This window comes from Xiphias gladius, chromosome 1 (assembly GCF_016859285.1).
Source record: "Xiphias gladius isolate SHS-SW01 ecotype Sanya breed wild chromosome 1, ASM1685928v1, whole genome shotgun sequence".
Lineage (NCBI taxonomy): Eukaryota > Metazoa > Chordata > Actinopteri > Istiophoriformes > Xiphiidae > Xiphias > Xiphias gladius.
Window position 1 is genome coordinate 11,988,069 of NC_053400.1, and position 12,153 is coordinate 12,000,221.

General features: G+C 39.7%; 1 protein-coding gene across 1 annotated transcript; it reads right to left on the reverse strand.

Moving 5' to 3' along the window:
* Positions 1-7,253: 7,253 nt before the first annotated feature.
* On the reverse strand, positions 7,254-12,153 carry LOC120793846 (secretory carrier-associated membrane protein 5). Its single transcript, XM_040134287.1, has 6 exons — positions 12,146-12,153; positions 11,940-12,059; positions 10,113-10,269; positions 8,833-8,934; positions 7,931-8,048; positions 7,254-7,433 (listed from the first exon to the last, which is right to left on the reverse strand). The coding sequence occupies exons 1-6, from the start codon at positions 12,150-12,152 to the stop codon at positions 7,254-7,256; spliced, it is 684 nt and encodes a 227-aa protein (XP_039990221.1). The 5' UTR covers position 12,153.

Genomic DNA, 12,153 nt, shown 5'->3' on the forward strand with positions numbered 1-12,153 from the left:
GGGGAGTGACGGCCCCGCGCCACTGTGCTCAGCCTCTCTCCCCTCTGACAGGCCCATATTTCACCAGACTCATTCTCCAAGCCCAACTGTCACCGTTTCCTGTGCTGTCAGGGGGACGACTCCCATCATCAGATCGGTGATTTCACAGGCTGGTGGCAGCAGCACTGCCTCACTGTAGCTGACTAACATGGCCCAGCTCCAGGCAGCTGGTTGACCCCTCCTTAGTAACTGGCTGGATGCTCTGATTCCGCTCATAATGCAAATGTGAGGATGATCTAGGGTGGAAGTTTTCGCTGCACGCTTCCAATAGCTTTTAGGAGCTGCTGATTGGTGTATTTGTTAGAGTCTGTGTGAACACAAAAATCAAAGTCCAGACGGTACAGCACCCTTGTTGTGTTTCCAAAGTCTGAAAATGTTAGAAGTCACTTTTCTGTCCATGGGATAGTTAAAAATTTTGGAAAATACATTACTAGCTTTCTTGCGAGAGTTAGATGAGACGATCAATACTAATCTCACAAAGTATCTGTCTGGTAAATATGAAGCTACAGCCAGCAGCTGGTTAGCCTAAATTAGCCTAAAGAGCGGGAAACAGCTTCCATTCCTTTGTCCAAAGGTAACAGAATCCAGACTATTCCTTAGCCAGGAGCAGTGACCCTCTGCCACATATAGTGGACATACATAAGAGTGGTATAGATCTTATCATCTAACACGCGAACAACAAAAGCAATAAGCTTATTACCGAAAATGACCAACTACTCCTTTAAGGGTCCAGCTAGGACTGGACTTAAAGCTGGAGCGCGGGACTTTTACATATAAATGAACATCCATTACATTCAAGCCCTTTCCAAACGAGTTCACACAGTGCTGATTAAGCCTGTCAGAGCCAGGTAAATCTCTCTGTACTTCTCAGTATTCCAGAGGTTTAAATCTGGTGTCTGTGGCAACATTTCCACACTGCGCTCTGGTAGCGATTCATTTTACATCAACCAGCAAGTTTGCCTGAGCTGACGGGGGAGCAACTGTAGCACCTGAGGTGGAGTAGGCTACAGCAACTAGGAGTATGGCGGAGCCTATGGTGGAAAAACCTCGGAATTGTCAAAGAAAAGTTTCTGATGCTCCAGATAAAACAGAAACTCAGTGTTCAGAAGAAGGATTACAGTCTAAAAAAGAAAGATAGGACAAACACGGATTACCACTGGTGTGGCTCTTCCTCGTTGGAGAGCGCTGAAGAAGAGAAGGGGCTGAGGGCAGACGCAGATATCCCTTTACTGCTCTTGGACACGTCGGCATTTGTAAAATATTTGGAGTAGGTTATGTAGCTATTACATTTACTTTACCTAAATGATGAATTATTGTCTTGGAACTGTGGAAATTTCTCTGTATGTACAGTGTTCTTGTAATTACTCTCAATGCCAGAAGGGGGGGGGGGCAAAAGTTCTGCACTGCAGGTTTAAAGAAGTGTAATTTATGTTAATATAGGGTCTAACTATTTTGTAACAAAGTAAATCATAGTTCAATGTAAAACTGTATTCAGGATTATAAAGTTGTAAAATCACAAGTAATACTGCAATAAGACCAGCATTTTGCATTTACCATTACCATATTTCAGCTTTTCAGCTTTCCTTGCTGTTTACTTTCACACGAGAGATAAAGTATGATTCCTGTTTCAAGTCACAGCAAACCTTTGATGATCTCAGTGAAATTCTTTGATTTAGTTGCTGTTGCTGTTGATGATGCTACTAATGGCATTTTGCCGTGTGATCAGTCATTGCACAAAGGCAGGGTTTTTTACGGTCACTAGCTTTGAGGCCATAATTAATAATCACCACTTTACAAAGATGCAAATGGGCATTTTTGCAAACAATTATAAACATAATTATTTTTTCTTCCTTTTTATTTTTCATTCCATTTTAAGCCAGCTTGATCATTAACCACCCAGTTTGCAAAACCTCAGGCCGCAGATGCATATTCACAGAGGCAGAGTTAAATGACTCACTTCCACACACTGATTCCAGTCTGTTTCTTTAGGTCATTTGGTAAACTCAGTCTAACATTTGTTTTGGTTTCTTTTCATGTGCTCACTATTATTCTTAGTCAACTTTGTTTACCCTGGACCTAAAAAAGGAAAGTCTTAACAGGTAGCCTATAGTGAACGGCAAATTGGCTAATGAATTAGCCGTTTTTTCAACCGCGTGTGAATTACCATGTTAAGGAGAGAGCCCTTTCTTCCTGACCTTCTGCTTCATCTCAACTCTGTTACATTTTACCCACAGGATGTCTGAGTGGGTCTGTGACCTCAGAGAGCAGTTATATTGGAGACATGTTGGGTGTTGGGACCCCAGTTCCATGTGCACATGTGTATCTGTTGGCGATACACAAGCATAAATGCATGCCTTTGTGAGTGCATGACTCTACATCTGTACACCTTTGTCCAGATGGTAACGTGTGTGTGTGTGTGTGTGTGTGTGTGTGTGTGTGTGTGTGTGTGTGCCTTTGTGTGTGTCTTTGTGTGTGTCTAACAGCATTAAAGGGCACTCTACCTCCATCTCTCCTGAGACATAAAACAAAAAGGCACTCTGTGCTCTGTAAACTTTAGGTCATACCATGCCCTTTATGTGGACCCCACTTCCTCCTTCCTTCCTCCAAACCTCTCTGTTCTCTTCTGTCACTATGACTGATCATGAGGAAGAGTTGCATATCAGAAAAATCATTTTGGCAGTAAATGTAGTCCTCAGTACCTCGCATACCTCAGTCTTGATTTTCATTCATCTTATGGTTTCGTCTTATTCCAGTTTATCTCAGCCACAGTGCATCTTTCTCCACATGTGTGATATTGCTCAAAAACTGCAATAAATTCACACTCCAAACATTCAACTGCAATGTCTTACATAGATGACTTAAAGCTGCTATAATAAATATTTTTAAATGAATAATGGATGAAATAAGTAGTGTAAGTTAAATGTGTTGCTTGGAGTGACAGAAAATTATCACCTGACTATTTAGCATTTTAGTTTCTTTAGGCTCACCATTTAGGTTTTGAGATCTGAAACTTTACTGTTTTTGTTCACTCTCCAGATGTGGCAGCTATTTTCAATGGAAATCTCTAAAAACCCACTGTAGGCTATTCGAATAGCACCAAACAGCAGACAGACAAAGTTAGAAACTAGCTGATGAACATGGTGGAACATTTAGCATCAGATTTTTCCCTCAGGAGTTGGTGTAGAGCAAAAAGTTGAGTATAGGACTTAAATTCATCGGGAGGATGAAAACACAACTCCAAATGAAGAGCTCCATATCTGTTGAAAGGAGATAATAAGCCAATGTTGTGTTTACAGCGTTTTTCTGCTAAAGTGAATATTTCCAAGCCTACAGTATGTAAATGATTCATAACAGCTATTGTATGATAGCAAGATAAAGATAACCATATGTTTGTTATACATATACATACACATACACTACTGGTCAAAAGTTTTAGAACACCTCCATCTTTTCAGTTTTTTTTTTAAATTGAAGCAGTTTATGTCCAGTGAATAACCTTAAATGGTACAAAGGTCAGCAGTAAACTTCCCAAGGGGAAAAAAAAATTTAGGCCACCAAAAACTGAAAAATCATGTAAATTTCATGGAAAACAGGACTTTTTCAGGGGTGAAGAAATCAGTTAACTTGCAGTTTACCTGCAGCGATGGAAGCAAACGAAGCCTTGAGAGTTAATGCAAACAGTTCCTACAGGTGCCACAACTTTTGTTGATTACTTGCAAACCCTCTGTCTGTTCAAAAGCAGTTTTGGAAAAAACTGCGTTACTACACCCTCTGATGCACTATTAGGACCATACTGTGCTGCAGGAAGTAGAACTGTATGTCGCCATCAGAATGGTGTGAACAAGAAAAGTAACAAAGGAAGACAGACTGGTTGGTCAGGGGTTCATCCAACAGCAAGACAATGACCCAAAACATTAGAAGAAAACAACTGGACTGTGGCTTCACATGACGGAAGACCAGCACAGTCTCCAGACTTAAACCCCATAGAGCCGGTTTGGGATGAACTGGACGGAAGGTGAAAGCAAAGCAACCTACCAGCGTGACACATTCGTGGGAATTTCTGCAAAGGTGATGGGATGAACTTTCCAAACAATGTTTAATTTCCATTGTGGAAAGAATGTCATGAGTGTGTTCGGCTGCTGGATGAGTCAAAAAATTTAGATTAAATTAAGTTAAAAAGAAATTATTCCTTTTCCATGTATTTTTAAAATCGCAACTTGTTTATTTGTTCTATGCTTTAATTTCAGAAACACAGACAGCTGGAAAAAATGTGCTAAAACTAGTATACACTAGTAGTGTATACCGTACATGTTTTGTTTTTGTTTTTTTGTTTTTTTTTTTGTTGCTTGTTTGTTTGTTGTTGTTGTTCTCCCCAGATGCCTCCCTCTTTTCCTTTACCAAAACAGAGTGTCACAAACAACCCACCGCAATATTCCCAACACAGGTAGGGACTATAAAGGAGCTCGCTGAAGAGCATCTTGGCTAGTATGAGAATCCCACACTGTGACAATCCATAGCCCACTGTAAATCCATCCTAAGACACAGTTGGCATCTAGGTCACATCTGCCTTTTTTGTTCTATAGCCCCGATGAAATGAGTAGAAGCATGCAGGTGCATGTTTTTCTTCCGGATTTTTTACAAGTGGTCAGAATATAATTTTAAGAGGAAAAAGCATTTGTACCGTCTTGATTTGTTACGAGTCAATGAATATATTCTGTAGCTGACAACCACTCTTGTTTACCTGAAGGTGCAAGTCTTTGCTGTCACAGATTGTCACAAGAGATTTCCATGTGTGTAGCAATTACAGTGTTTGTTGGTGGCTATTGGTGAGTCCTCTGGGTATCTATACCGCTGTATAATTTCATCCCCCTCTCCACGGAGTAATTTTATCACTCTCACGACGCAGGCAGAGGCAGACAGCAGGGAAGAGGACAGCCACAGATAAATCCATTTAAAGTGTATTTTGAATCTAATTTATGATAGTCACCTGCTCACAGGATGGCAAGTGAGAAATTGTGTTTGCTGCATGTAAGTTTAAAAAAAATATACAATTTTTGGTCAGGCAAGCAGTATCTCTCACCCTAACTATCTCGGGTTTCTTGTGCTCTTGTAAAGACTTCATTGACAGACAAATGGGAAGGAAAAACAAAGGTCATATAGTGCCCCTGGCGGAAGGACAGTGCTACTGGTCGACAGCTATAGAGGGCCAATACTGCCACCTGAAGGAAAAGAATGAACCTCCTATTTTTAATTTCCCGTTTTAACAGTGTTTAAATGTGGCTGCAGAACCATTTGCTGTGTGTAATGTATTGGAAACAATTTAAAATCACATTTTAATGATTGAGTACAATGCCTTGATCAAATGGGGCAAATATAACAACACACTCAAACAAGAAATATAATCTATGCCGAGCAACTTCTTAGAGTAACTGCATAATAATAATAATACAGCAAACTATTTCCATCTGTGGATATTAAACTTAGCAGCTCACCTTCATTTTATTCAAACACTTAGGTCCTTCATCTTGGCCAAAGCCTGAAGGAGATCAAATATATAATATACTGTATGTAAAGTACCTTCCTACTGTACAATATATCTAGTGGAAATGTGATTTGTCAGAGGATACACAGAACTAAGTAAAAGGAAATGTGGTGGGTACCTTCTGCAGGTTCATTATTATGTCTTTCAAAAAGAGATCATTTCTCACTGAATATGGGATCAGATGTTAAATTTGGATGGTGCAAACCGTGATGATGTGCCAGTCACTACCAACTGTCCTTGAGGTGCCACTGAGCAAGGCTTTTAACCACTAGCTTCTGTCGAGCTGCTTTGCACGCTGCACTGGACGGCATCTCGGAATGAACATGTATGTAACCGTGTCAATGTGATGTGGATTACTGTTAAAATAGAGCACACACCTCCCAAAAGAAGACAATGCTTTATATTCGATGCTGTGAGTGGGTGTTTAGTGACTACCTTGATTTCCATAGACTTCACGTGGTGTGATGGGGAGAAAGACGGAGGAGTGAGTGAAATAAAGAAAATCAGACATGCAAAAAGAGAGAAACTGGAAATAGAAGGGACTACCATACACGCAGACTATGATCTGTGAAGGATGAATGAAGGTAATCTGTACATGTTGGAGCCTTTTATTTCATTCTAAAACCATGAGCACCTCTCTGTGGTCAAACAGCTATACAGCAGCAGAAAAAGATGTCTTTTTAAACACTGCAACCTGTTTTTTTTAAAAGAACAAAAGCTAAAATGACATTCAGCACAAAACTGTCACATTTCTAAATTAAGTCAACTGGTCACATGGAACTAATCCAAATGGAGTTAATGCTTCTTTGATGTAAATCTAACATTTTCAGTGGGTAGTAGACATGTAAACAGGAATCTTCAAGTACATCAAAGAGGCAGCTTCAAGTGAGATTAAATTTTCTGTTTCTATTTAAATCCAACTGAATAACACTGTTTCTTATCACAATAGAGACAGACTTCATTTTACACGTTGCAACATTCTTTCATTTCACCGTGCAATCATCGATGAACTGCATGGAAATATGATGAAATAGTGCTGAGGTATCAGAAAGTAGCATAATTTCAAATAAAGTTACAAAATTGCAATGAATCTTTGGTTTACCCTTGAGTTTGAAATCAAAGAAGTCTTAAAATATTACATCCTAAGTAATTCAACATTTTAACCGCGAATTATTAGATAATACTAAATAACTGTATCTTCATCACAGCAATTTTTACATCATTTTTGTATTTTTGAAGAAAAAAATTATCTTTTTTCTTTCTTTTGTAAAAACTGCTAGGACTGCAGGTCAATACAACGCTCACAGCTCTCATAACGGAGCCACTAAAGTAGGAAGAAAAAACAGGAAGAAAAAAAGAAATGATATAAAACACTACGAATAATTAGCATGCCCTTTAAAACAGGAAGGTGAAACCCAACATCCCACTGAGATATTTATTTGCCAATTGATGAAATTGTTTGAAATCACTGAAAATTTTTCTGAATCAGTGATGTGGCCAAAGTCTAAAACCTGATCATATTAAAATATGCCAATGTTGTTTTCTTTTTCCCCTGAAACATTTGTTAACTTATTAATCAGCAGTATTGTGGGACATGGTAAGATCTTCCTGACTCAGTCGCTCAGACTTTGGCATAACTGTCATTTCTTTGACACCTCTTGCCTTGAAGAGGCTACATCTGGTTTTCGTTATATTGTGGGCTGGAGTACTGATTCTGCATGGCTCCAGCAGCTGCCCCCATGGCGGCCTCTTGGGCCGCTGCTTGGACATGAGGGTTCTTCCAGGCTCCTGTGGTCCATTCCTCCTGAGCTTTCGACATGCTGGCCCCACTGCCACGGTAGAAGTTATGGATCTGCGGCAAGGTGGGATCACAAGTTATTATCAACAAACCATCGCTGATGGAAGGTACCTGGTTTTAATTACTTTAGTTGATAGTATCAAATTGTTTTTTAGAGTTATGCTACTATATTTCCTAATCAGTAAGTCTTTCTAATTAGACCTATTTAAACAGTGTTATAGTTTTTCTGAATCATGAAACTCGTATATTTTCAGTAATAAACTTAACAATGCTTCTTTATTGACATGAGCAAAAATGAATCAACCTCATATCCTGGACTGTTAAAGGCCAATCAGGTTAGGTTCTACCACACCAAAATACAAAAGCAACTGTAACATCTTGCAGAAGACGGCATAGAAGCTACAGAAAATTATATAAAATTGATTCAAATAAAATAATAGAAATAAGGGAATTACTTTTGACGAAAAGTAAAAGCAACTGTTGAATAAAACATCACGCCATCATATCTGTCTACATTTCCCTTTGTAGAAGTGCAACGGTTAAATTCTTACCCTGGTGAGGGCAATGAAGGACAGGGAGGCCACAGCAGTGAACATGATAGTAGGGACCAGCATGATCAGTGCGATGAAAATATTGTAGCTGAAGAAGGAGATAGTGGCCAGCCAACCACTGAAAAAGACAGAAATGACCATTACGCAGATTTTATCAAGAGATTGATTAATGTTAGACTATGAACACAACGTGAATCCTTATCATCAGTTATTTGATTGTCTGGTATTCCTCATCATGATACGACCACTGAACATCTGGACTTTAAATGCCATTAATTTTGTGGACTTTAAATACTGCAATTTAAAGTTTAAAAGTTTTATAGCTCATACACGCGGATATCCAACTGCACATGGTGACATTTATAAACTTTATGGAGCCTGTGACAATATTAATTTCTGATCATCAGCCTGAGTCAGGTGACATTTTGAGGATCTTTTTAACGGCTTCTCAAAATCTAATAACAGAACTGTGATAAATGTTATATGAGGGCAATTTCTGATGGTCCATCAATGTCATGTTAATGAAAGCAGCGAACAAAGTCTTCAAAAATATGCAGTCGAACTGACTGGACTTATTGCTTGAGCTCAAAATGTTTCATTCAAAGGCAGATTTTGTAGTCTTATTAAAACAACATGTAGTTTTTAATGTTAGCTTTTGTTGCATAGCAATTAATTAATCACTAAAGCTCGTTCTGTGTGAGTAAAATTCTCCTCAACAATGATTTTCCTTGAAAGAGCTCAACATTCAAAGAAATCCTTTGAACGAAAAATTGATAAAAACACAAAAAATCTGAATCTTATTCTCCCTGCCTTCTGAATATTTTGAGTAAAATATAAGTTATTAAAAGGAACAATTTGAGAGAAATATTTTCTGTGCAATCTGTTCAATCTTGGACTCTTACCATACTCCCCATCCAGGGATGCCTATGCTCTGGATGATGCTGATGCCAACTTGGGCCATGAACACAAAAAAGAACAGCATGAAGTTGAAGGAGCTGTCACTCCTGAGAAAAGGGAAACAAAAACAAGAAAAAAAAATTATTTTATTCACGTTATCTATATTTGGTTTCATGTGGTGTTTAGTACACAGTGCTGGGAGAGGCAAGGAGAGGCCAGACTGCGCTGGCATCCTCCTCGGGTGCTGTGCAGTGATAACAGTGAGGCAGAGTGTGGCGCCGGCTCTCTTCCTCTTCGACTGTGTGCCACTCCTCCTTACCCCTCTGTTGGTTATGTTTCCTCTCTCCTCCAAGTTGGTATTACATGTTTACCAGCTGATGCCCAGATCTTGCATTGCATTTTGCATCAGGGCATCATCCACTGTACTAGACAACAGGGTTGCCTCCCTGGACTCTGTAAACTGAGACCAGGGAACATGAAATATGCCCAGGCCTGGGAGATAGAGGAATGATTTAATAAGAAGATATTTCTTTTGGCATCCCAGTCAGTGGTCACATGCTAGTTTCGTATAGTGTGTCACTCCCTGAAACAAGGTCGCCATTCCAGTATAGGATTTGAAAATTGCGCCGCTCTTAAGGATGCAAAATTAGCTCAAAGCCCCAGTCCGCAATCAGTGTATAATGGACCATCACCCTGTCTGACTGTACATTATATATATTATACTGTATAGTAGCTCTGGACTGCACAATCGTGCCCTCGTAGAGTGCATAGAAATGACTCACAAAATGTCTTGCAAACACCCCAGTGCTGGAGAGAGTTTTTGCAGGTGAGCAGTGAGGAAGATGCAATGTGTAGCCTTTCCATAGTTGGTGCCCGAGAGGGATGGGCTGGTACATGTCATATTTTCTCCACACACAAAATACATGTACAGTATAAGATGCACATGTGTAGTCTGTCCTTTCTTTCTATCGAGAAAAATGGTTAGGCCTCCAGAGGAGGTGTGAGAAGAAAGATGTGGACCCACTGAGTTGCTCAGTTGCAAAGTATGGAGAGAAAACAGCATCTTCACGTACAGTAAGTGGTTCTCTACATTGCATTAGCAGGAAATGTCCTGTGATCTTTAGTAGCCTTCTGATCTGCCAAATTGGACTAAAACTTGCACATATTTTGAGGAAGGGATTAAATAAAGAAGGAAGGCCAAACCCAAAAAAAAAACCACCCATCATAGAGGTACTATTACAATGTGCAGCCCTAAGCCAGAAATATTACTTATTATTTGACTTACTTGAAGGCCTTGTAGATGGGCCTGAACCAACAGACATAAGAGCAGGGAGTGAACATGAGGAGCCAGATGATAGCCAGTCCAAAGTTGGTCACTCCACCTCCGCCAAACATCCAAGCAAAGCAGCCAATGAGATTCACCGCAAGTGTGGCACTATTCACTGTAAGACCACAAAGGGGATATTTTAGGTATTGATGCAAAAAAAAAAAGTATTTTTTGCATCGATGCAAAAAAAAAAATAGATACACCAACACAAATGCGCATGCAGAGAAGTGATTGGGAAAAAAAATGACAAAAAGTGGATATGAAGGCAGCCAGCATTAACATAATGTAAAATAAGTAATTAAAATACTTGACTCACAAGATGCCTCGTGTTCCCTGAATAGCCTTTTTGTTTGTGTCCTTTTCTATTAATTCTCAGTAATGTTATGAATCTACAGTCGTCCCCATTTAAGTTGGACCTGGCTCTAATTGGAGCTCTGCGCTTTGGTTCCGTATTTCTTCTCTAAACTAGCAAAGAAGGCCAATCAATTTCAAATATTGGTCTATAGAGAAAATGTAGAGTGCCTCACAAGAAAATTAGGAAGCTGAACACAGCTGCAACATGACAGCTATTAAAGAAGCACTTTAGTTTCCCAAATGCATAGCAGAAAATAAAAAACATGCTTTGGCTTCAAATGATTTTAACACATGGAATGAGAAAGGAATGCTCAAAAATAATTAAGAACAAAAAAAATGTAGAAGCTGACAAACACTGAGAAGCAATGTGAGAATACCTGTGTACCAGTGTAACATATGACAAATTGCCAATTCAAATACAAGAAATGCCGATAAAATCAACTGATACAGAGGGAAAGAGAAAAGCAGCACACCCAGAAGCAGACTGGAACTCTGAGTACCTGCTTATGTTTATCGATTACAAAAAAGAGGACACCTGCAGAAATAAAAGAGTTCATGATAGAGAGTCCAGAGTGAGCAATAAGCATTTCCTGATGTGTGCACATGATTATTTCATATGGAAAACATCCTTGGCTTTGTTGACTGTGCCCTGAGAACAAATCAAATCGGCCGGGGGTTAACAGCAGGTGTATTGGGGTGGAGAACCACTTCTGGACTTGCTTCATTTGACCAAAATCGGTTGCAACCTTGCATCAGCGTCTCAGCTTCACCTCTGTTTTCCTTATTTTCATGTTATTCTTTTACTGTTATTCGGCTTGTCGTTCTATTCCTATATGCTGAGTTATTGTCCCAGCACCTACTACTGTCGCTCTCGCAGGAGCTTTAGGGTTTTTCTAGCCGCTCTCCCCGCCCTCGGCTCCTTTTCATGTCGCCATGGATGGGCAGGGAGCTTCCAGAGCAGAGCAATATCACAAACATCATTGTTCTGCTTGTTTATGGTGTAATAAACTTTGATGAAAGCGCTTCTGGCAAAAATTGTTTAACACAATTTCAAAGTTAACTGCTCTGCTCAAACCAAGGCCATCTGGTCAGCGCTATGACTCATTAGGAAATAAACCAGTCAGGATATCACAGTCGAGGCCAATACAAATAAAAATCTTTTGGACCGAAAGGATCCTTGTAAACCATTGCCCCTCTGTTACATAGTTCTTACAAAATTAACCACTGAGGAGTAGAGCCAGACCTCCAGGAGAATTCAAATGATTTCACTTTCCTTTAAGGACTTCTGCTGTTCTATTGCAGATCCTGGTAGCCTCTACAGAAGAAACCAGTTTAACGTTTCAATGTCGAAATTTAAGCTCCAAAGTTTAAATCGTGACTGGATGGAAGCACAATGTAACACAATAGGTCGAATATCCCAAATCCACTCACGCATCCACAGGTGGTACATTTTCTTGCACATGCTGCGGTGCTGTTCAGGGATCTCATCAAAGTCCTGATAGAAACACGGCTTGAGTGGAATGAATCCAGGCAGTGGGGGGAAGTTGGGCTCTGCAACGAATAATTTCACACCAGTGAGATATGGCAGGTTGCACATGGCTGTCATTTTTCCAGTACACGACTATGTAATAACTGACCTGCCATG

Bases quoted from the DNA above. Each gene is read 5' to 3' on its own strand.
- LOC120793846 (XM_040134287.1), bottom strand. The intron at 8,049-8,832 runs GTAAGAGTCCAA...TGTCTTTTTCAG, and splicing joins ATCCCTGGATGGGGAGTATG to TGGTTGGCTGGCCACTATCT. The intron at 7,434-7,930 runs GTAAGAATTTAA...ACCTTGCCGCAG, and splicing joins CCTTCATTGCCCTCACCAGG to ATCCATAACTTCTACCGTGG.